This window comes from Protomyctophum bolini (genome assembly GCF_963924005.1).
Source record: "Protomyctophum bolini genome assembly, chromosome: 19".
NCBI classification, from domain to species: Eukaryota; Metazoa; Chordata; class Actinopteri; order Myctophiformes; family Myctophidae; genus Protomyctophum; species Protomyctophum bolini.
Genome location: NC_137880.1, coordinates 22,524,315 through 22,547,137, shown reverse-complemented (window position 1 = coordinate 22,547,137; position 22,823 = coordinate 22,524,315). Strand labels below are relative to the sequence as shown.

At 42.1% G+C, this 22,823-nt stretch overlaps 1 protein-coding gene across 10 annotated transcripts in view; it reads right to left on the bottom strand.

Moving 5' to 3' along the window:
* Positions 1 to 22,823, bottom strand: part of LOC308334341 (unconventional myosin-VI-like) — a 132,893-nt gene that overhangs the window by 17,726 nt on the left and 92,344 nt on the right. For 3 of the 10 annotated variants that reach the window (XM_080791051.1, XM_080791054.1, XM_080791053.1), the window contains exons 22-31: positions 22,519 to 22,596; positions 21,577 to 21,706; positions 18,895 to 18,985; positions 17,976 to 18,126; positions 15,396 to 15,604; positions 10,293 to 10,371; positions 4,844 to 5,001; positions 4,080 to 4,121; positions 3,315 to 3,350; positions 597 to 635 (exon numbers count right to left, since the gene is read on the bottom strand). In XM_080791051.1, the coding sequence (XP_080647177.1) occupies positions 597 to 635; positions 3,315 to 3,350; positions 4,080 to 4,121; positions 4,844 to 5,001; positions 10,293 to 10,371; positions 15,396 to 15,604; positions 17,976 to 18,126; positions 18,895 to 18,985; positions 21,577 to 21,706; positions 22,519 to 22,596 (1,013 nt within the window). The remainder of the gene's footprint in view (positions 1 to 596; positions 636 to 3,314; positions 3,351 to 4,079; positions 4,122 to 4,843; positions 5,002 to 10,292; positions 10,372 to 15,395; positions 15,605 to 17,975; positions 18,127 to 18,894; positions 18,986 to 21,576; positions 21,707 to 22,518; positions 22,597 to 22,823) is intronic. The other 7 variants (XM_080791056.1, XM_080791057.1, XM_080791060.1 and 4 more) reach the window with 5 other exon arrangements.

Sequence of the window (22,823 nt, the reverse complement as noted above, 5' to 3'; positions counted from 1 at the left end):
CCCTCATGCAGCGGACAACAGGTACTCTTACAGACAAACAATCCAACATCTGACTAAAAATAATTTAAACTATTGTACTAGGCTTCTAATACAATTAAATTAAATTAAATAAAACGTGTACAGCCTTTAGTTCCGACATACTATCAGTCCGACTGTCATTAACCTACCCATCAACCCCAACCTAACCCTAACCGCAAGCACGGAGCAACGCATGTCGGGAGCGACAGGTGATTTCAGACCTTTGGTACCCCAGTGCTGCTACTCATACAGCGAATGCCTGATATATCCAACCCAGAATCTAACGACTTAAATGTGAGCACTCTGGCACTGATTTATAGAAGATTCATTATATTATAACATTTAATTTATACTCTGATTTGTGAACAATGGGATCTTGAATCAGAAAGGTCTTAATTGAGATGATCATTATAATTATTCGGGATGACATGCAACCCAGCTACATGCTTCGTTAGTTGATTAATTCAATTTGGCTTTGTTTGAAAGGAGGGTGATTGCGAAGATGCAATGTCCCTTGAACGTGTTGCTCTGCACTGGATAAAAACAAAACAAAAAAACAAAGAACGATCACTACCCACCTAGACAGAAGTTCCGTCATTTCCTTGGCCATTTCCTCCCTAAAAGAGTACCATTGTTGTGGTACAGCATATCAGAGTTAGTACAGGGGGTATTGTACAGAGGATTAGATTTTGGTGAATGTATGCTGCTCCACAGAACAGTCATCATTCTCAACCCTTTGAAGTTCAAGGATGCCGTTTGCAATACGATATGATATTTGATATGCATCAAGCCACGGATTCCCATTTGCAAAAAATAAAGAAAGAAAATAAAGATATCAGGCCCTATTTTCACAGGTGCTATACACCCCTTATCCTTATACTCCTTTGCCTTTTTTACTATTTTGAAAAACATCTTTGAATAGTTCAAATAGCCAATCTACAAGCTCACATCGTGTCGATGTAGATCAGCTACAGTAGTTGAACTGTATTTGAAATTGATTATGTAATCAATTTCAACTGTAAAATGTTTTCAAAATAGTAAAAAAAAAAAAATAGAGGCAAAAATAGGGCCCATTGTCTATGCCGGATTGAAAACCTCATATGTCCAAAAGGATTCAAATTCAAGCTCAAAGCGTGTCACTTCGCACCGCGTTTCCAGCTTGCAGATCTCGTTACTTTTGATGCTCTTGTATGACCAAATAGGGCGTTAATTTACCAAACCACACAAAAGGTTAGAACATGGCGGTTTCTGCACGACACCAACGCTATACAGTGCATGTCTGGGAACACAATCTACACAGTGTTAACCCATTAAGACGTTTTTCAGGATTTCCTGAAAAACATATGTTTCGTTACGTATCAGTGGTTCTCAAAATGTTTCATGTCAAGGAGCTCAACAATTATGTATTTGGCCGACGACCCCATCTCAAAATATTTTGTTGAACGAACAAACGAACAAAAACAGCTTCAACATGTCATGTCATGATGATCACAAAAAAGTATTGTTAGGATTTGCTGTCGTTTTTCCTCTGTGAGTCAGATTACTGGAGGAGAGATTTGCAGCCACAGATTTTAGCCGTTTTGCACTCTCTCTCTCATTCGTCACTGTGCTATCTAATGAAAACAGCCGCATTCTCCAGAGCTCAAAGTGGGGTCTGCAGCAGCCAGAAAAATAGATAATAATTGGGGGATCAAAGGAGATGTTGGAGAGCAAGTAACTACTCCCACCCTAAAAACTAATTAACACATTAAGTCCAATCTGACCAGTATTGTGTGTGTGTGTGTGTGTGTGTGTGTGTGTGTGTGTGTGTGTGTGACTCATTGCGTCACACACCGACTTCAAGCCTCACTGAGACCTGCTACGTATGTACTATGTACGTGGGCTGCTTTGGGCAAAGAGAGCAGAGGAGTAGGAGTGTTTTGGTGTAAAGCTCGGATGGAGTAGACCAGAGCTTTGCAAACTGACACATACATTTTTTTAAAGATCAAAATTTCCGATTCCAATCATGACTGTTTGTTCAGTAACAGGGTCTCCCTGTCTCTCATCCGCTCTTTAGTAAACAGATAATACATTTTCAGGTCTCAGAATCTACTCAATTTGATTCTGCTGGGAGAGAGAACTCAGTGAAGATTATTTATCAGCTTCAATTTTAGTGTCCCAGTTCCAATATGTGTCTCTGTTCATCTTGTCACTTCCAATTTAACTTTGTTTATCCTGTATCCTGGAGAAATTCTCTCTCCTGATTGGATGCAATTGGTATCGTGAACTGAACATCTCATTTTCCATTTACTAAATAGCTGGAGGGTGTTACTGAACAAACACACTACAGCAGGGGTATTCAACTGGCGGCCCGCGGGCCGCATTTGGCCCACGAGCGCCCCCTAGTGGCCCTTGGAACAATAAAGAGCGAGAGAGAGCCAATGAAAGTTACAGGTATGGTGTGTGCTATATGAAGTGTGAGATTATCATAATGACCGTAATCCTTAATCATATTCTATGATATTCAATGGTGTTTGGAGAGAAATGACACCTTTAGACTAGAGTAGTGCTGGTGTGTGTGTGTGTGTGTGTGTGTGTGTGTGTGTGTGTGTGTGTGTGTGTGTGTGTGTGTGTCGTTAATGTCAAGGCAATTATGTTTATGCACTGTCAAATAGGTCTACATCTATTATTACATACATTTTTGTGTTTGAACACAAAATTAATTTTGAGAAACAAATTTTTCACGCTGTGCTGCCCCTCACACACAATCATTCTATAGTTGTGGCCCCCGGCCTAATCTAGTTGAATACCCCTGCAATACAGCGATACAAAATTGGAATATGGCTATTTAACCCGGGATTTGAACAAAAACATCACTTAAACATCCCTTTAATATATCCTATTGTAACTCAGAGATTTAGAACAGTTATGTTCCCTTCAAATTAACATTAGTGGTCAAGGTCCGCGTGGATCCATTTGTACACTCGCAGAGTTACGAACTTGTTAAGTGTCCATTTGGAACCCCCTCAAGGAACCATGAGGGTCCCTGGACCCCACTTTGAAAACCACTGACATACGGTGGCAGTATTGACCGTAATGGACGGTTTAATAAATGAAACCAAAAACAGACCCGAGTTACAAATGGATAAATTAACACTAAATTAACAGGATTTTCACTGTGCCAATATAATATCTCCAAGCATCTGAAATCGGAGCAAAATGTGCAAACTTGTTCTGCAATCATGCAAGCGTGTCAGACCTGCGCTAAAAAAAAAGAAAAAAAAAAGGTTGAGCTGTTTAAAAGGTTGAAAACCTACATGGTCAAGCTCTTCACTTTCTGACTCCCACCAGCTCTGTAAACAGACAAATAATGATGGTTAAGGGACAGAACAGTGCTACTCAATACACAAGAAGAGTGGTTGAATCAACAACAGGGTAAACGGCGATTGATTATCTCGGTTGCCACTATGGAAACTGATTGTCTTTGTTCCACGTTTTACTGATTGAGATTGTTGTTGTGTCCATCAAGAGCATCAATCAGACATGGGTCTGCCAAGGAATTGGACAGTTTGGATGTGTCAATATCGACTCGCGTTCCCGCTAGCACGGCGTGAATCGAACAGCCTCCGTGCTCCAGGAATCAACTGGTCTTACAGGCAGAGAGAGGGACAAGTGTGGTGACTAGTCCTCCCAAGGATTGATTGAACACTTTTCAAAGTGTCCGGGAAGAAAAAGGCCCCTAATTGAGACGATGAGAAAAATGATCGCCAAATAAGCCAGACATCGATACATTGATAATAGCGGAAACATGATTTTGATCTATTTCTTTTGCCAAATCATGAAAATTAAATTAATTTCCAATGCTCTAGTGAGCTGTTCAAAGCATTGTTGATTGTTGTTACAGTGAGATCTGCCAAGTTCTGCGTTAGCGCTGTGTGTCATGGTTAGAGATAGAGGGCGTTGTTGAGCTGGGTGAGAGGGGGGGTTGCTACAGCATGCAGCGGTCGGTTAAGGTTGGAAGGGGTCAAGGTCGGGTGGAGGTGGGATTAAAAGAACAAAGGGTTAAGTCAACTGGGTCTTACGCTGCTCTCTCAGGAGACGATGGTACACCCGAGGTGCCGTTGCTGGGAGAGGAGAACGAGAGAGAGAGAGAGAGAGAGCAAGAGAGAGAGAAAGTGGAGATTGTGATTATACTGTTTGTTTTGTTTGCTTGTATTGCAGCTTGTATTGGGGAAGGTGGAATTTGGAGTTTTCCGTGTTAAAACATTAAAAGAAAGCCTCAAAGAGGATTCTCATCTCCGGTTTGGAGGAAAATTGGTCCGTGGTCAAACTGGAAAGCCTGGAACCATTGTGTCTTGAAAAACATGAACTTTATAAAAGAATAGAGGAAGGGAGCGCTGCCATGGTCCTTTGTTTGTTGAACTGAATACAGGTGCTCGTTGGCGAGGTTAAAGTTTTTATTTAAGAGTTTAAGGCATGGCAAAGAACATTACAAAATAAAAAGGACTAAGGCGTTTCGGCACTCAGCCTTCGTCAGGGTCCCATTTATAAAAACCTTTTTGAACCTCAAAGATACAGAACCTTGCCATGGAAAAAGGTCAGTTTTAGTAGGAGTTTTGTTCCCTCAGACATCACGGCATTAAACAAACTTCCACGCCGATACATAGGATATGTTCTGTATACAGTGGAGTGGAGACCTCAGGTTTTTGTATTGTCTTGGTGTAATGTTTTCTGTACTATGTGTTGTTTTGGTGTGGGTGTTGAACAGACCTGTGAAGACGAATATCCTTCGGGACAATAAAGATTATTATTATTAACGGCTATGGGGGGGGGGGTGTTTATCTACCTGCGCAGGCCGTCGTTCAGGCTGTCGTCTGGGATGAGCTCGGCCTCGCTCTGAGCGATCCTCATGGCCAGCTCTCTGTCCCGTCTCTCCTGCTCCAACACAGTCTGCCGAGACGCCTCCTCCTCGCGCTCCGCCTCCATCTGCTGCTCCATCTCCATCTGCACACACACACACACACACACACAGTTAAAACCTGAGGCAGATTCTACAAATACCTTCTAAAATCAGCAGTTCACACTTTCACGATTTTTTTTGAAAAAAAGTAAAAAAAATAGCTCATAGAACGCTTATTTTTAATAGCAAACGCCAAAATCAAAAAACGACACAGATGCTTTCCCGTTTTAATTGGGTTATCTGGATCCTTACGGAATGTGCAATGTCAGTGCAATACGGATCCAAACATCGTGAAGAAGGTTACATTACGGTCAAACCAGATACAACTGCTGCTGCACATGTTATTGTGCTGCTGCATTGTCTGCAGGAAGCCAAACTAAAACAAGTTTTACTATTATGTACCTGTACACAACATTGAACTTTTGAACCTTACACAGGGGGGAAAAAGATAACAAATGTTTTACTCTATTCAACACATTCATACACCGATGACGGAAGAAACCATGCAAGGCACCAACCTGAACATCAGGAGCAAGAGGCTTTGCTCAAGGACACTAACATTCCGGTTACCAAGCGGCTGAGCCACTGCCGCCCCATGCAGTTTACATTTATGACTAAAAAGGTATGCGACTCGCTCATGCGTGCACACCGCAGATACTAGTAATCTGTAGTTATCTGTAGACTCTCTCATGCGTGCAGACCGCAGATAGTAATCTGTAGTCATCTGTAGATTCTCTCATGCGTGCACACCACAGATAGTAATCTGTAGGACTGTAGACTGTCTCATGCGTACACACCACAGATACTAGTAATCTGTAGTCATCTGTAGACTCTCTCATGCGTACACAACGCACATAGTCATCTGTAGTCATCTGTAGACTGGCTCATGTGTGCACACCGCAGATAGTAATCTGTAGTCAGCGCTGCAATAGCTGTGTGCAGGGATCATCGCCATGCTGGCTTGTGGTGGGACATTTTTGTAAAAAGATTTTTTTACAAAAAAAGTCTTTCCACGGACATACAAAATGAGGGGACAATAATATTACCAGAAACACCAGAAAGAGCTAGCCCTGAATGACCATAATAGGTCTGTAACTCTGACACTGGATGAAAAGGGCATATATGTACCATACTGTATCTGTGGCATTTGTTTTACTGAGAGTGTACTGAGAGTGTACTGGAGTAAAGGGGGTTCTTGAAAATAAGCACTTGGACTCCTAAATCCTAATATACCATAGAGTCACAGTAAATCACGGTCAAACATATTCTGAAGAAGAAATTGCGGAGACTTGACAGTCAGTAATAGTTAGAGGACTGACAGAGAGGATGGTGGGCAGCGGGGTTCAGGCCCCATGATTGATGGCACTTGTGCTCAGACAGTCCTAACGACTTGGCGCGGTCAGCCTTCAAACTGCAAGACACTCTGACCACCAGCAGCTATGAGGTTGCAGAGGTTGCAGTGGAAAGATCAGATTGAATCAGTGTGTAAGAAAACAAAGCAAAGAATCTACTTCCTTCGCCGTTTAACATCTTTTGGTGCTAGTAGACGGACTCGTCTTTTTTTTTTCACTTATGTTATTATGAGTGTTCTTCAGTACTGTTGTACCACCTGGTATGGATGGATGTTTGTCTGTAGCCTTAAAGTCACAATTGCTGCAACAACTGAACATTTGTTCAAAGATTGTTGGACAAACACTTCAGAGAGACTATACATCCACATTATGATTATAACAGCATCCTAAGGTTGGCAAGGAATATCACCTCAAACACTAGCCATGTGTTGTATGGAGAGTATAGGTTGCTGCCTTCACGAAGGAGATATGGTGTTCCAGCATACAATAAGGTCAGACTGAAGGTGTCTTTTGTCCATCAGTCGACTTTGAGGCTTAATCAGGATTTTGTCCAGGACTAGACTGAGCTGTAGACATTGCTTTATGTATGTAGTTTTCTTTTTCTCTGTTATGTCAAATATGTGTGTACTGTGTATATGTTCTACATACCAGTAAGACGCGCAAACGCAGGAAGCGAACGCAGCTCGTACATATTTGGGTTTTTTTAAGATTTATTTTTAAGTTATTATTTTTTTAAGTTAAGTTATTTTTAAGTTAAGTTTTTAACTTAGCCATAACCATATAAGGAGTCCCCAAAGCAGCTATACGTCCAAATATGGAGTGTGTTTGACTCAGCTCCATATAGGGGCACAAAGGGGGGGGACACGGACAGACACACACACACACACACACACACACACACACACACACACACACACACACACACACAGACAGACAGACATGATCTGCTAGGTCTCATAGTAAGTGCTCACTGCATTCGCAACAAGGCCGCTGGGTCGCAAGACAAATTTCAGTGAAAACTGACAATAAAGTATATCATTATCATATCATCATACCCAGAAGTTATGTGGGAAATTGCAGCAATCCAGGAATCCCGAATTGGTGTTGGCTAGACCTCACTCTCGCAGTAACTAACTAACTAGCTAGCGGTGGCTAGCGACTGAAGCTAAAATCGGGTAAAATATTATTATTAATTCTGGATGTGCGAAGATGGGTTTAATAGCTTTTGTGTTCATTTTTAGGATCGACCGGTGCACAGTCTCTATCCATATTAAATGTCTGTTGAACCCTGTATCCGCTGTTTTGCTGGTAACAACACGACAATTCACTGATTAGGTCTTGTTCTGTATGTTCCATCTGGATCAGTGCCGTTGCTAAATGTTTAAAATGCAAGAGGTAGAAAACGTATCAGGAACTGTACGTGTGCACCCGGATAAAACACAGTGGAAAAAGCAAATTCCCGATTATACTGGAGCACAACACTTTGTTACCAAAATGTAAGAGAAGTCACTATAACAAACAACAACAAAAGTTCCAAATCTCGACCCCACGAGTTCAGTAGCGCATAATATAAAGAGTGGGAATCCAACATATTTACAGCAAAAAGGGCAGAACTGCACGGAAGACAAGTTGGATTAAAAGTTTAAAAGATCAAAGTTAAAGAGCCTTTATTGTGAGATGCTGCTACGGATTCCGGGCTCTACAGGAACAGTGATCTGAGAGGACGATCTCATTAAAAGGCAATGGAACCCCAGGCTGATACTGTAGATTGTTTTCTCGTAAAGGTTAAAAACTGCAGAAGGGTAACAACATGGCAGCCTAGTAAACAACACAAGCTTTGGCTAATAATAATGAATAATGTGTGCGTTGAGATTTAGCCGTGCCCAGTGACATGGGTGTGCCAGTGTGCAAGCACAGATAATCTATCTGGTATTGCCAATGCTTGCACACTGGCACGCCAAAATCTAACACACACATTATGAGTTGTATTAGCTGCAGCTGTGTCGCTTACATCATGGTGTTCTATAAGGATAGCCTCATGCAACCTGCCATATTTTTACCCTTTAATTGATTGTTTGAGGACACACCTTTAAGACCTGAGACCAGCTTCTACAAAAATGTCTAAAGAATTCTGAGAATTCCTGTAAAAAAACGATATTTCTATATCATATACCTATGTCTATACCTTTTCATACTAAGGACCCCAAATATTGTATGTATTTGGCCACTGACCCGCATCTCAAAATATTTTGCTCCAGGGACCCCCAGAAACAGAGATTTGAGTTCAAAACGTTTGCTGTTTTTCAAAAATAGCATATCTACAAGCTATGAGCGCTATGCGTTTGTATATCTGCTATTTCAACAGCTAAAGTTTAAAATAATGGTTAAAGTGGTTAAAAGCTAAGGTGACACAGATGCGGTTCAGGTCTTAATGGGCTAGTAAAGAAGTGTTGATGTAGAGAGAGAGTGCAGTGGAGGGTGTTGACACCTGACAGAGAAGTAAAACGGAAGGGAAGCGGAGCGTTTAACAGATGGGCGTACATGGATCAGCTTCACACATTCTCCTGCCTGGCAAAGCTTCGTGACCAAGATGGTGATCACTACAGTGACAAAACTGGAATGGAAGAGCTGCTATTTCTGTTTGCTGCCGTTGTCTGTGGCCGCAAGAGCGCAACGGCAATTTCTCACAGGCTCACACGTGTTTGTGCAAAAACAGGATAGGATTTGTTGAGGGGAAATGCATGCGCAAGCATCCGCGCATGCACACACCCGCACACGCACACGCACACACACAAACACAAACACAAACACAAACACAAACACAAACACAAGTAAAACACTTTTACTGCCGGCGCAGGGATAGGTTTTATCCCCGTTTATATATAGTTTGATATTACTGCCTATATTTTATGGTCATACTGTGACACTGCTTTATTTATTACTGTAATACTAGTCCAAACATACCAATCCGTCTGGGCTGTGGAACCAGAATAGAAAAGTTCTCATTTCCTGCGGCTTCCTCGCCCCCCTACATTATGCCAATGGTGAATGCTCAATTTTAGATCAATTGGTAAACTCACTGAGGAGATAAATGAATGAGGAAGAGACTGATGGTATTAGTTTTGAGGGGGCACGTTTCTGCTTCGTTTTGACAGAGAGGGAGACATAGATCGAAATGTGGACATTGATCACAGTAAGCCAACAGTGTGTCTGACCGGGTCCAGATAAATTATCGATAGTTAGGAACTAACTATGGCTGTACTGTAAACAGAGTGTAAAAAAGATGTACGGGTCCATTTGGTGTTTTGGTTTAATTTTTACACTCTCAGAGTTGTGGTGGTCCGTGGTCTAATGCAGGGGTTCACAAAGTGGGGTCCGGGGACCCCCTGGGCCCTATACATCAGGCATTTTCAAAGAATTTTGACATTCTTTGAAAACGTTTGAACATTACGTTATTTGACATTTTTAACGCCACAAATCTAGTATAGGGCCCTTTGGCGCAAAATCTTTTCAGATGGGTGTTCAAATACACATCAAGTTAGGGGTCCTTGGCTCGGGACGGCTGGTGTATGGGTTTGAATCTCGATCCCGCCGACCTTTGCTGCGTGTCACTCCCCATCTCTCTCTCTCCCTATTTCAGTCTAATGTACGTAGCTACATGTATCAGCAGAAAAAGCCCCCCCAAAAAGTTAGGTGTTCTTGACATGAAAATGTTTGTGAGGCACTTGTGTAGTGGGTCAGCTGGGGTTGTGTTCAACTAGAAGTTTGTGCGCTTTTTGCACACTCACGTCTAATGCGTTAAAAACTACTAAGAACAATTAAAAGTAAAAAACAAAACAAAAAAAAACATGCCAAAAACTCAGCTTTCCATGCACCTATAGTGGTTACAATGTGGCTTACATTCCTGTGTGTGGCCAAAAATATGGCTGTGGAATTCTCTCAAATGTAATAATAGATAATAGTAGGATTATGAGGTCACAGACCTGAATCCTCCTCTCCTCCTCGTCTCTCTTCTTCCTCTCCTCCTCCTCCTGCTTCCTCTTCACTTCCATCTCCGCTTTCCTGAGGAGAGAGAGACACACACACATCAGGTCTGAAATTATCCACCATTCTGTAAGCCATTATTTATTATTTATCGATTAAGCCCTATTTTATACTTTGTTGCACAGCGGAGTCATGCAAAAAATAAAATACAGATAGTACAGTACAAGTTCACCATTGCTATGCTGGCTTGTGGTGGACACTTTAGTCAAAAATCTATTTTTTGCCACGGACATACATGAGCAGACAAACACATAAAGAGCTAGCTCTAAACGACCATTCCAGGTCTGTAACTCTGAGAGTGTACACATGGAACCAAAGGGACACATATGTATATAGGGTCCATTTGGTTCCATTTGTACACTCTCAGAGTTACGGGGCGGTCATTCATATTCTGAAGACAACCTGTACTGACGTACAGTTAATTGGGTCTCATGATCATAATAAGAACATTATAATGGCGTGTAAAAACAAAATAGAATAGAATTTGCCACGGACGAGGCCAAGTCTTGCAACGGACACATTTGTCCTTGATGACTCCTCCTCACAAGGGCTTGCAGATCTGCCATTTTGAATCATCACCTACAATGACATGCCCAAAATAGGGATTGATTAATAATCAATAATTATTATGGCTTTTTAAACCTAAGTCTGAGAAAATAACAGCAAGGGAGAGTCAAAGAGAAGAGGGAGAGATAAGGGAGAGAGAACGAGATAGACCAGTGAGGGGGGGAGAGAGAGAGAGAGAGGAGGGGAGTGACAGAGAGAAGATAGGGGAGCGCTGTCAGACATCGGTAGAGGAGTGGAGTGACGGAGAGAAGATAGGGGAGCGCTGTCAGACACCGGTAGTCAGGAATGGATAGTGTGATCAACACGGAACAGGCACTACTACTAGCTCGCTTCCTAAACGCCTCACAAGACTCTCATTAACTGCTCGGTCCAGGTTACGTCTGCACAGGTGCGACTCACGCAACAACAGTGTCCTGCTGGCACGTCTAGAAGAGTTAAACAGAGGGGGGGGGGGGGGGGGGTACTTTCATTATCATTTAATGAAATCTGTTTTCACTTCACGGATGATGGAGATGAAGAAAAGCAATCCAATAATGAACAGAAGCATTCATATTGTATTGGCGGATTATCATTCTGAACCTACTTGTAGTGGTTTGAATCTCACTGCAAAATGTCCTTTCTCCCCTGCCTCTATGTTATCTACCCACGCTCTCTTCTGCCTCTATTTAATCTACCCACGCTCTCTTCTGCCTCTATTTAATCTACCCACGCTCTCTCCTCTGCCTCTATTTAATCTACCCACGCTCTCCTCTGCCTCTATTTAATCTACCCACGCTCTCCTCTGCCTCTATTTAATCTACCCACGCTCTCTCTTCTGCCTCTATTTAATCTACCCACGCTCTCTCCTCTGCCTCTATTTAATCTACCCACGCTCTCTCTTCTGCCTCTATTTAATCTACCCACGCTCTCTTCTGCCTCTATTTAATCTACCCACGCTCTCTCTTCTGCCTCTATTTAATCTACCCACGCTCTCTTCTGCCTCTATTTAATCTACCCACGCTCTCTCTTCTGCCTCTATTTAATCTACCCACGCTCTCTCTTCTGCCTCTATTTAATCTACCCACGCTCTCTTCTGCCTCTATTTAATCTACCCACGCTCTCTCTTCTGCCTCTATTTAATCTACACACGCTCTCTCCTCTGCCTCTATTTAATCTACCCACGCTCTCCTCTGCCTCTATTTAATCTACCCACGCTCTCTCTTCTGCCTCTATTTAATCTACCCACGCTCTCTCTTCTGCCTCTATTTAATCTACCCACGCTCTCTCTTCTGCCTCTATTTAATCTACCCACGCTCTCTTCTGCCTCTATTTAATCTACCCACGCTCTCTCTTCTGCCTCTATTTAATCTACACACGCTCTCTCCTCTGCCTCTATTTAATCTACCCACGCTCTCCTCTGCCTCTATTTAATCTACCCACGCTCTCTCTTCTGCCTCTATTTAATCTACCCACGCTCTCTCTTCTGCCTCTATTTAATCTACCCACGCTCTCTCCTCTGCCTCTATTTAATCTACCCACGCTCTCTTCTGCCTCTATTTAATCTACCCACGCTCTCTCTTCTGCCTCTATTTAATCTACCCACGCTCTCCTCTGCCTCTATTTAATCTACCCACGCTCTCTTCTGCCTCTATTTAATCTACCCACGCTCTCTTCTGCCTCTATTTAATCTACCCACGCTCTCTCTTCTGCCTCTATTTAATCTACCCACGCTCTCTCCTCTGCCTCTATTTAATCTACCCACGCTCTCTTCTGCCTCTATTTAATCTACCCACGCTCTCTCTTCTGCCTCTATTTAATCTACCCACGCTCTCTCTTCTGCCTCTATTTAATCTACCCACGCTCTCTCCCCTGCCTCTATTTAATCTACCCACGCTCTCCTCTGCCTCTATTTAATCTACCCACGCTCTCCTCTGCCTCTATTTAATCTACCCACGCTCTCTCTTCTGCCTCTATTTAATCTACCCACGCTCTCTCTTCTGCCTCTATTTAATCTACCCACGCTCTCTCCTCTGCCTCTATTTAATCTACCCACGCTCTCTCTTCTGCCTCTATTTAATCTACCCACGCTCTCTCTTCTGCCTCTATTTAATCTACCCACGCTCTCTTCTGCCTCTATTTAATCTACCCACGCTCTCTTCTGCCTCTATTTAATCTACCCACGCTCTCTCTTCTGCCTCTATTTAATCTACCCACGCTCTCTTCTGCCTCTATTTAATCTACCCACGCTCTCTCTTCTGCCTCTATTTAATCTACCCACGCTCTCTTCTGCCTCTATTTAATCTACCCACGCTCTCTTCTGCCTCTATTTAATCTACCCACGCTCTCTCCCCTGCCTCTATTTAATCTACCCACGCTCTCTCCTCTGTCTCTATTTAATCTACCCACGCTCTCCTCTGTCTCTATTGTATCTACCCACGCTCTCCTCTGTCTCTATTGTATCTACCCACGCTCTCCTCTGTCTCTATTGTATCTACCCACGCTCTCTTCTGCCTCTATTTAATCTACCCACGCTCTCTCTCCTGTCTCTATTTAATCTACCCACGCTCTCTTCTGCCTCTATTTAATCTACCCACGCTCTCTCTCCTGTCTCTATTTAATCTACCCACGCTCTCCTCTGTCTCTATTGTATCTACCCACGCTCTCTTCTGCCTCTATTTAATCTACCCACGCTCTCCTCTGTCTCTATTGTATCTACCCACGCTCTCTTCTGCCTCTATTTAATCTACCCACGCTCTCCTCTGTCTCTATTGCATCTACCCACGCTCTCTCTTCTGCCTCTATTTAATCTACCCACGCTCTCTTCTGTCTCTATTGTATCTACCCACGCTCTCCTCTGTCTCTATTTTATTTTAAAAAGTACTCACATTTGTGAGGGCCGCTAACCCCTCCCATATGCCCAGCTTTGTGTGTTTGTACCACGGAAATTATTTAGCGCGGAATGTGATGTATGATCATAAGAGCGCACTTTTATTTAAGTAAAAGTATCAATACTACAATGTAGATATACTTTGTATATACAGTAAGCATACTCTGTATACTGCACGATACGTCACGTGATCCAAACGCCTGACATCACAGGGTTGTTGAAACCATGTATGTCTTAAAAGTTATCAAAAAACGGCGAATTAAACATAAAAGTCGGGATTATCGTGTTCCGCAGGGAAAAACAATGGGAAAAAAGTTGCGTTTAGCGTGTTACGCAGGGAAAGTGTTAACCACTTAGGCCCTATATACTTCATCATACGACAAACATCAAAAAATAACCGACCCACAAGCACACAAAGTGTCACATCGCAACGTGCTGTAGGCTTGTAGATCCGGTTGGTGCCTTGCATGGTTTCCTCCGCCATCAGCGTATGAATGTGTGTGTGAACGGGGGTGAATGTAATGCACAATCTACAGTGTGTAAAGCACTTTGGATAAAAGCGCTATATAAATGCACCATTTACCGTGATTATCCTGTGTAAAAGTGCAGAGACATGAATAGCAGAATTTCAAGCAACATCGCAGCCTTATTATTCCTAATAACACCTTAATCTTTAATTATCTGGTGCTGGGAAATCACTTTTGCATAATAATTCAGAGCTTTTATAAAGTCTGTAAGAGCCTCATAAAAGACCATGTGCAGCAAGTCTATCTCTTTATGAAACTCAAATTACTTTATCAAGGTCGTTAAACAGTACATGTTGAAATAAAATCCCACGGTTTCCAGGGTGATGCCCTTCAGCCACTACTGGGCTTGCTCCATAGACGAGTTTCATGTCTGTCACTTGTAAACCTGTCCAAAACTGTGTCCAAAACTTTTCTAATTAGTTCAAAATAGTAAAAGTAGCAAAACAATAAAATAAAATGCTCAAAAGAGTTTGCAGATATTTGGCTCTGAGATGTGGTGAAGTATGAATGAATGAATGACCTTAATTTATATAGCACCCTTCTCAGCACGAGTGCACAGGGTGCTTTACAATAGTACAAAAATAAAACAACTATAACAACAGCAGGCAGCCATTATCACAGAATAAACCCACCCACAGTAGAAGTAAAAGTACTGAAAAAAGCAAAAAGAATACCTCAAAATTGTACTCTAAAAAAGTACAGTAGTTGAGTACTGTTCCACCAGTGGTTAAAACCAACTATCCTACAGCCTCCTATACCTGTCGCATGCATCAGTGGTTAAAACCAACTATCCTACAGCCTCCTATACCTGTCGCATGCATCAGTGGTTAAAACCAACTATCCTACAGCCTCCTATACCTGTCGCATGCATCAGTGGTTAAAACCAACTATCCTACAGCCTCCTATACCTGTCGCATGCATCAGTGGTTCTTGAACTTTTTGATGTCAAGGACCCCCAAATGGACATTTATTAGCCGACGGACCACCATTTGAAAATTAACTAGGGACCCCCTGAAACTCCCTCAAGGACCCCTGGGGGTCCCCGGACCCCACGTTGAGAACCAATGCCATGTGTCACTTACAAGCGCCTGTCCTCTTCCTCCTGCTTGCGCTGGGTCTCTTCCTCCTCCCTCCTCGTCCTCTCCCTCTCCATCTCCTCCTGGATGCGCTGGAGCCTCTCGCGCTCCTCCTGCTCCTTCCTCTTGTTCTGCATGGCTGTCAGCAGCTGCTCCGAGCGCGTCACCAGGGCCTTGTACTCGTGGTCTATCTCCATGCGGGTCATGATGGTGCTCTGCCAAATCACACACCACACCACACCGCACGCACGCACGCACGCACGCACGCACGCACGCACGCACGGACCACCAGAAGATTTCAGTTAAAATCTTCCACAGGTTTTCACGATTTTTCTAAAATAACAGATCTACAAGCTTGATACTAGGGATGTTCTGTAGAAGGATAATTTACAATTTGCCCATGTTTGTTTTGTAAGTGGGTGGTACCAGAGTGTTGTCTTACAATACAGAAAACATTGTTCAGCAGTAAATGTAAGGGACATGCCAACATGTTTTAGCGAGACTTGGCATTCACTTACAGTATCATGTTTTGCATCTGAATTAGTTGACTGCTTCGATAAGAAGCTAGGTGCGCTATTGGATATGATGACTAGACGGGCACTGACCTAGTCGTGAACCATGCAAGTCGCCGGGAAGGAAGCAAAAATACAAATACGCAAGTAAAGCACAGGTACTCAATGTACTTAAAGTACATAGGTATTAGGTACAGTACTCACCAGAGTCGCCACCACCAAGAACTGTACTGTACTGTACTATGTATGTACTGTTATGTACCAAAGACTAAACTTTTCAACTTTCCGTTTCCTATAACCCCCCCCCCCCTAACTTTCTGTATCCTCATAATCCCCCGTGACAGGCCTCTATTCTTATCACTGTTAAGCCTGGTTTTCCTGCACTCCCTGTATATGCTTTCTGCACTCACAGGCCCCTTTTCCACCGGTTGGTTCCAAATGGGAACCGGTTCAGTTATTTTTGGTTTTTAGTCCATGATCTCCAAAATTGAAACGTTAATTATGAATTGAGTAGGCAAAACCATACAAGTCTATATTAGATTGTTATCACCATGAAACTTCCCCAATTGAGAAGACAATGATTTATTGTATTACAAATTTTACATTTTTAAATATGCAAATGAGGCATTATGTAGGAAAATATGCAAAATAATCGAAAATATGAAAAAGCTACTACTGTGGAAGGGTTATCATGTATTAATTTACTTGTATTGATCCTATAAACAATTTAATATAGGGTATAGTATAGTTTGCCCACCAACTTTGGAGCTCTGGCTCATGGACTAAAACCCAAAAAGAACTGAACCGGTTCCCATTGTGAACCAACCGGTGGAAAAGGGGTCACAGTGGTGTGAATTTGAACGGAAAAGCACATTTGGCCACAATGAATATTCAGACACATCTGCTGTCAATGACCAGTCTAGACTGCTCAACATGGGCGATTATTCATGGGGTGGTAGAAACTGTATAAATGATAAATTATGTAAAATGTCACACATATGAAATTATCTGCTATGCACAGTCAAAGTTATGATTAAAAATATGATTTATGGTTATGGGAAGGGGAGACCTGAACAAACCTTGTCAGGAGGACATTTAATGATGCACCATTTGACAAAAATGTGTATACTGTACAGATAAAAACCAGGTTACTAAATGTTCTTAAGTTAAGGAACAGGTCCAAATTAAAGTTAAAAAAAAGAAATGTAGACCAGCAATTCTACTTGTGGGCCGAGGTCAGGATATTGCAAGTGGGCAAGTGGGCCAATCGGGCCAAGTGGGCCAAGTGAACAATCAGTAAAACACAAAGATTTTATTGATAGCATAACTTTATGCAAAGAAAATAATTGAATTCATAAATACATTATTTTTTCTGCCTTTAGCTTCTGTGGCCCGCCCCTAATACATGGAACGACCTACAAAAGTGATTCGACACTGAAAGTGAGTTTGATTACTCAGTGTAATTTAGAGAATAAATAAAACTTGAATGAATGAATAATTTGATGACCGGAAGAGGTCCATAGGAGACTCAATGAGTTAGGGTGAGACAATTCACACAGATTGGATGCGATCTCGATACCTGCTGGTTTGATTTATATTCCCATTCTTAATTATGTTGCGATTCAATATTATGATTTTTTTGCATCCCCTCCCCCCCCCCCTCCCCCTTTTTTATACTAGAACATTTAAAAAAAATTAAAACAACTTGACCGGCAAGGGAGTAAGGATTGTGCAAATATAAGCTTTGTGAGGTGAATACCAATTGTGGGACCCAAGGAGCAAATAATGGTGATGGTTGTTTCAGTTGTTGTCAGGCCTGACCATGAGCAGCATTTGGATGAGGATGTGTTTCAGCACGTTGTCTCACTTTATTTATTTATATATATATATATATATATATATATATATATATATATATACACACACACACACACACACACACACACACACACACACACAGTTGGGTGAACAACTCCTTTAAGTGGTCAGATGGGTGGGCTGTAGAGCCAGCACCCATCTCACCCACCTGGGTGGGCTGTAGAGGACATACAGTAGCACCCATCATCTCACCCACCTTGATTTTGACCACCAGCTCGTCGATGGACGTTTCCAGTTCCTGTACTTTGGAGCTCATCTCCTGTTTGTCCTCCTTGAGGCCGGCGACCACCTCGTTGAAACGGTCCATCCTGGGCTTCAGGTTACGCACCATCACCAGCCCGTCGATCCTGCACCACACAACACAATACTGTTGTAAACACCTGCACCACCAGTCAAAGGTATGGCTGACCTCCACACACACACACACACGCACACACACGGGTCGGCGGCCAATTGCATATATTTTTTGGGGTCCTTGACATGAAATAGTTTGTTAACCACTGATATAGAAACATATGTTTTTCAGAAAACTGTCATGATTTAGACATTTTGTAGAATCTGGTCTCAATCCTAAATGGGTTAAACCTGCCCTCGAAATGTCTAATCCAAACACCAACCTGAAGCTATTCCTAATGAATATGTTCTCCTCTCTCCTCCGGTCTCTTCCTTCCTTGTCTCCCTTACGGCAAATTCATACACCCCCCCCCCCTCTCTCCCTCTCCTCCTTTTCACTTCATCTTCCAGGTCTTGTGTTTTCTGTCACATCTGCTGACACTTTACCCAAGGTAAGAGGACACAAGTATGGATTTTCACAAACGCCTGTCTGTGTGTGTGTGTGTGTGTGTGTGTGTGTGTGTGTGTGTGTGTGTGTGTGTGAGTGAGAGAGTAGAGACAGCCGGTGTGAGAGAGACTATAGAGTCTGACCCATGTCGTCTGGCCGATATATCATCCATTATTTGATTTTATGTGACGACGATGTGTTCCAATCATTATAGTTGAAGGTTTTCACCCATTTTAAAACATCTGCTATCTTTGAACGGGACTGGTCGGGCTCTAACACACAGAGACAAGAAAGAAAGAGAGAGATAGAGACAGAGAGATAGAAAAACACCTACCGAGGCTTGTGTTTCCTCCTGCAAAGCCACATGCGGACGGTCTTCTGCATCTTGATGCACGCACTCGTTCTGTACAAGATCTTATTCTTCACTGCGAGACAAGCAGACAAGAGACACAAAATGAAGCGTTAGATAAACACACAAGCTGCGATGGTTGAGAGATCGAGACACAGACAGCTATAAAAATAATAATAATAACAATAATTATTACTACTATCTGCGTCAGTACAGCTTCCTGTGGCCCGACAGAAGACTTTGAACAGAGACCCCTTCGCCCAACGCAACTCCTCACTAATGATAAAATAAATACAAAAAATCTGTTCAGTCTGTCTCATACAGTAGGAGGGCTGTGGGCAGTTCAGAAACCGTCCACCAGTGACATCATCGTTAGGCAGATTTATTTTTAAACAATATTTATTTTTAAATTATATTCAAATTTGTATTATCGTGACAACGATGGCTTCCATTTTCGCATTGCAACTTATCATGAATAGAAAGGCTGCAGTTTTTATTAGCTTGGATTCGATGATGTCACTGGTGGACGGGTGTCTGAACTGCCCACAGCCCTCCCAAGAGACATAGAAAAAATTGTGGCATTTTATCATGAACATTCGTCAATTATATGAAGGTAGGTTGAAAAGTGGTGAAGTAGTCCTTTAAGTAAACAGCCGTCGGTGACGGGTTCCCATCCATTATTGGTCCCCATGATGACGACGCGTCTATGCAGCATGTGTCAAACACTTTTCTTTTTTTTTTTAAACACCCTGTCGCGTGTCAGCTATTAAACTTCTAACCGTTTTAATAAACATGGTTAATATGACATAATGGTATTAGTGTTATTTCTTCATTCAGAGCATGCCAACACATTACACAGCATAAGAGAGGTGATGGAGCAATCTGTGTAAATGTATGACAGCTAATTTCAATAAACACGGTTATGATATGGTGTAAGTGTAGGTTCTGCCGTAGTAGAAAGGGCTGCGACGGCAAGCAGGTTTATGTATCGAGCACTGATCCATTTCCGGTTGCCGGAGCGGACTTCCGTAGCCGTCGTTGCTTAATAACCTTGGTACAGAGACTGCCTTGGAGAGAGCCAGCCCAACAGCTGCCAACGCACAACAGCTGCCAACCTGCAGTGCCAGGAGTGTTATTATGGCACTATTGACTTTTTATGACACATATTGTTATCAAACAGGTGTTTTATTCATGCAGATGGCCTTGGGTTATATACGTACATGATGACAATTTGTTTATCACATACGCATATCCTCATTTACTCCCGGAGGCAACAGGAAAACAGCCTTCCACAGCATTATGCTTGATTCAGACCTATTACTAGTTGGGTGCTGAAGGATGTCGGGCATGACAAAGAAACAATGCAAAAGTTAATATATTTCAACATCCTTGCCCTTCATGCAGGTTTTTATTTGCATTAACCTTGTTTCAAAAGACAAAAAAAATAAAATATGTTGCTTTATTGCCAGATAAATGCATTCTGTGTGAATGTACTGGCATGTTGCCTACACTTTAAGTTGATTCAGGAGCAAAATAAACCACAACACAGAGTGGAAAACAGCTTGTGACCTTCTACAGAAGTGGTTTTCAACCAGTGGTCCTTGAGGGGGTTCCAGGTAGTCCCCAGCTAAATAATATAGAGTTTGAGAATATAGAGTTTGTAACCAAATGGACCCTTATTAGTTCTTAAACTTTTGAGAGTGTAAAATGAAACCATTTTAAACCGTTTCATTTTACGCTCTCAAGAGTTAAATCATTGTTAAACATCTGCATTACTTAATTTACAAGAAGTCTACATAATTAGAGAACGGAATTGTGGACAAAATCCAACATTAACTACCGTAATTTCCGGACTATAAAGCGCACCTGAATAAAAGCCGCACCAGCTAAATTTAGGGAAAAAAACAAATGTGTACATATACAAGCCGCACTGGACTATAAGCCGCATAGAGGCCAATAGGCCATAGACATAGAGATAGATTTAGAAGGTCCCCTAATGGCCGTTAGCTGTAAAAATCCATAGATTAGCCGCACCGTTGTATAGGCCACAGGGTTCAAAGCATGGGAAAAAAGTAGCGGCTTATAGAAATTACGGTAAATTCTTTAGTTTTGGGTCATTAAGTCTAAATGTCATCAAATGGTGGTCTGTGGCTGAAATGCTATAAACATAATGAGCCTTGATATGAAAAAGGTTGAAAACCACTGTTCTACAATGGCTACAAAGTAAACCAGCAAGAGGCCTGTCATCTCCCTCTAGGCTTGTCACAATTTAATGTAATGGCTTGATCGCAATTATTTGAGCTAAATGCAATTATTGTTTCACAATTTGCATAATGGTTTCCATTCATCTGTATAAAAATAGCTGGATGACAAAGATATGGCCTCATGGGTAGAAGTCCTTGTCAGTCAATTCTTTGTATTACACTATAGAAAATATACAATATACCATATACAATGGTGTCGCATGACCATTGTGTGATGTCAGTGGCTATTTTCACTACTTGAGGAAAAAAGGTGATAATTTGAAAGATTTAGCATAATGACAGGTTGAATGTGGTTAAGTCTTGCACTGAAAACAATTATGAAAAACAAAACAAAATCTAAATCATGTGTGGTAATAATTTAACTGAAACATTTGGCAGGGCAACGTAGAGCCAGTATACGTACGTTTGATGACGGACAGGGAACACCACTGCACCTTCTTCCATCGGCTGTGGATCAGCCACTTGTTGACCTTCTTCACCAGCTCAGCCAGGTGCTCAGGATCCGACTTCATGATCGAGTCAAACTCTGCAAACTGTACACAAACCACACCAGGCCAGAGAGAGGTTAAACTCTGCAAACTGTACACAAACCACACCAGGCCACAGAGAGGTTAAACTCTGCAAACTATACAACCACCAGTCCAGAGAGTGGTTTAACTAGGCAGAGTGGTTAAACTATCTTCATGCCACATGACCCTTATAGAAGAAGGTTCAATGATTTCGATCAAATTCCACCAATACAGTACTTCTCTAAAGTTGGCAGCTTCAGACATCAATGGTTTTTTTCCACAGAGACATTCCCAACCCAGCTCTACCTCGTTCTAGACTAGAGCCAAACATTGGTGTTAATACATTTAAGAATCAATAAGAGACAGACACCTGGGGATTTACCGCAGACCGTGTACGTGAGTACCTTTTTTTAATTACTCTTACGCCACAACCAATTTGGAACTTGATGAAAACAAACTACAGGTGAAACAGTTAATCGAGCCAATCGATAAAAATCATTATAAAATATAGATTAGGAAAAAAACAAGCTTCTATCTTGATTATTCAATTAATAATAAAAAAGTATCAATTGCAGTATAAATTACACTGCAATTGTAGCACAAGTAACACATCTTCTCAACAGAGCAATATAGGTATTAATGCATTCACAGCTGACTGCAGTGATGAAGTCCCACTTGATCAGATGCTATGTCCCTCCGTACAAAAGGCTGTTCTCTCACACACACACACACACACACACACGCGCGCGTCGGCATGCATGCGTATATCCATGTGTGCGTAATGCGTATGTGTCTGTATTGTGTGTGTGTGTGTGGGGGGGGGGGGGGCATCTCACCTTCCCCGGGCGGAAGAACACTCTGGTCAGGCCAAACTTGTAGTCATTCTCATTCAGGCCCAGAGCTTTGAAGAGAGCCTGCAACGAGCACACAGGGAGCACAACATCATTATTGCACAAGTGTAGCGTTGAAAGGAAACTTTGCTCTCTTTACTGTTTGATAAGTTTCATTTCTGCAGGTTAAATTATCAATTTCACTCACAGTGATATTGCAATTGCTTGTCAAAACTACTTCAATCAATTTCAGAAGAGCCACTGAAATGACAAATTGATTGAACTCCTATTAAAATTGGCTGGCACGGTAA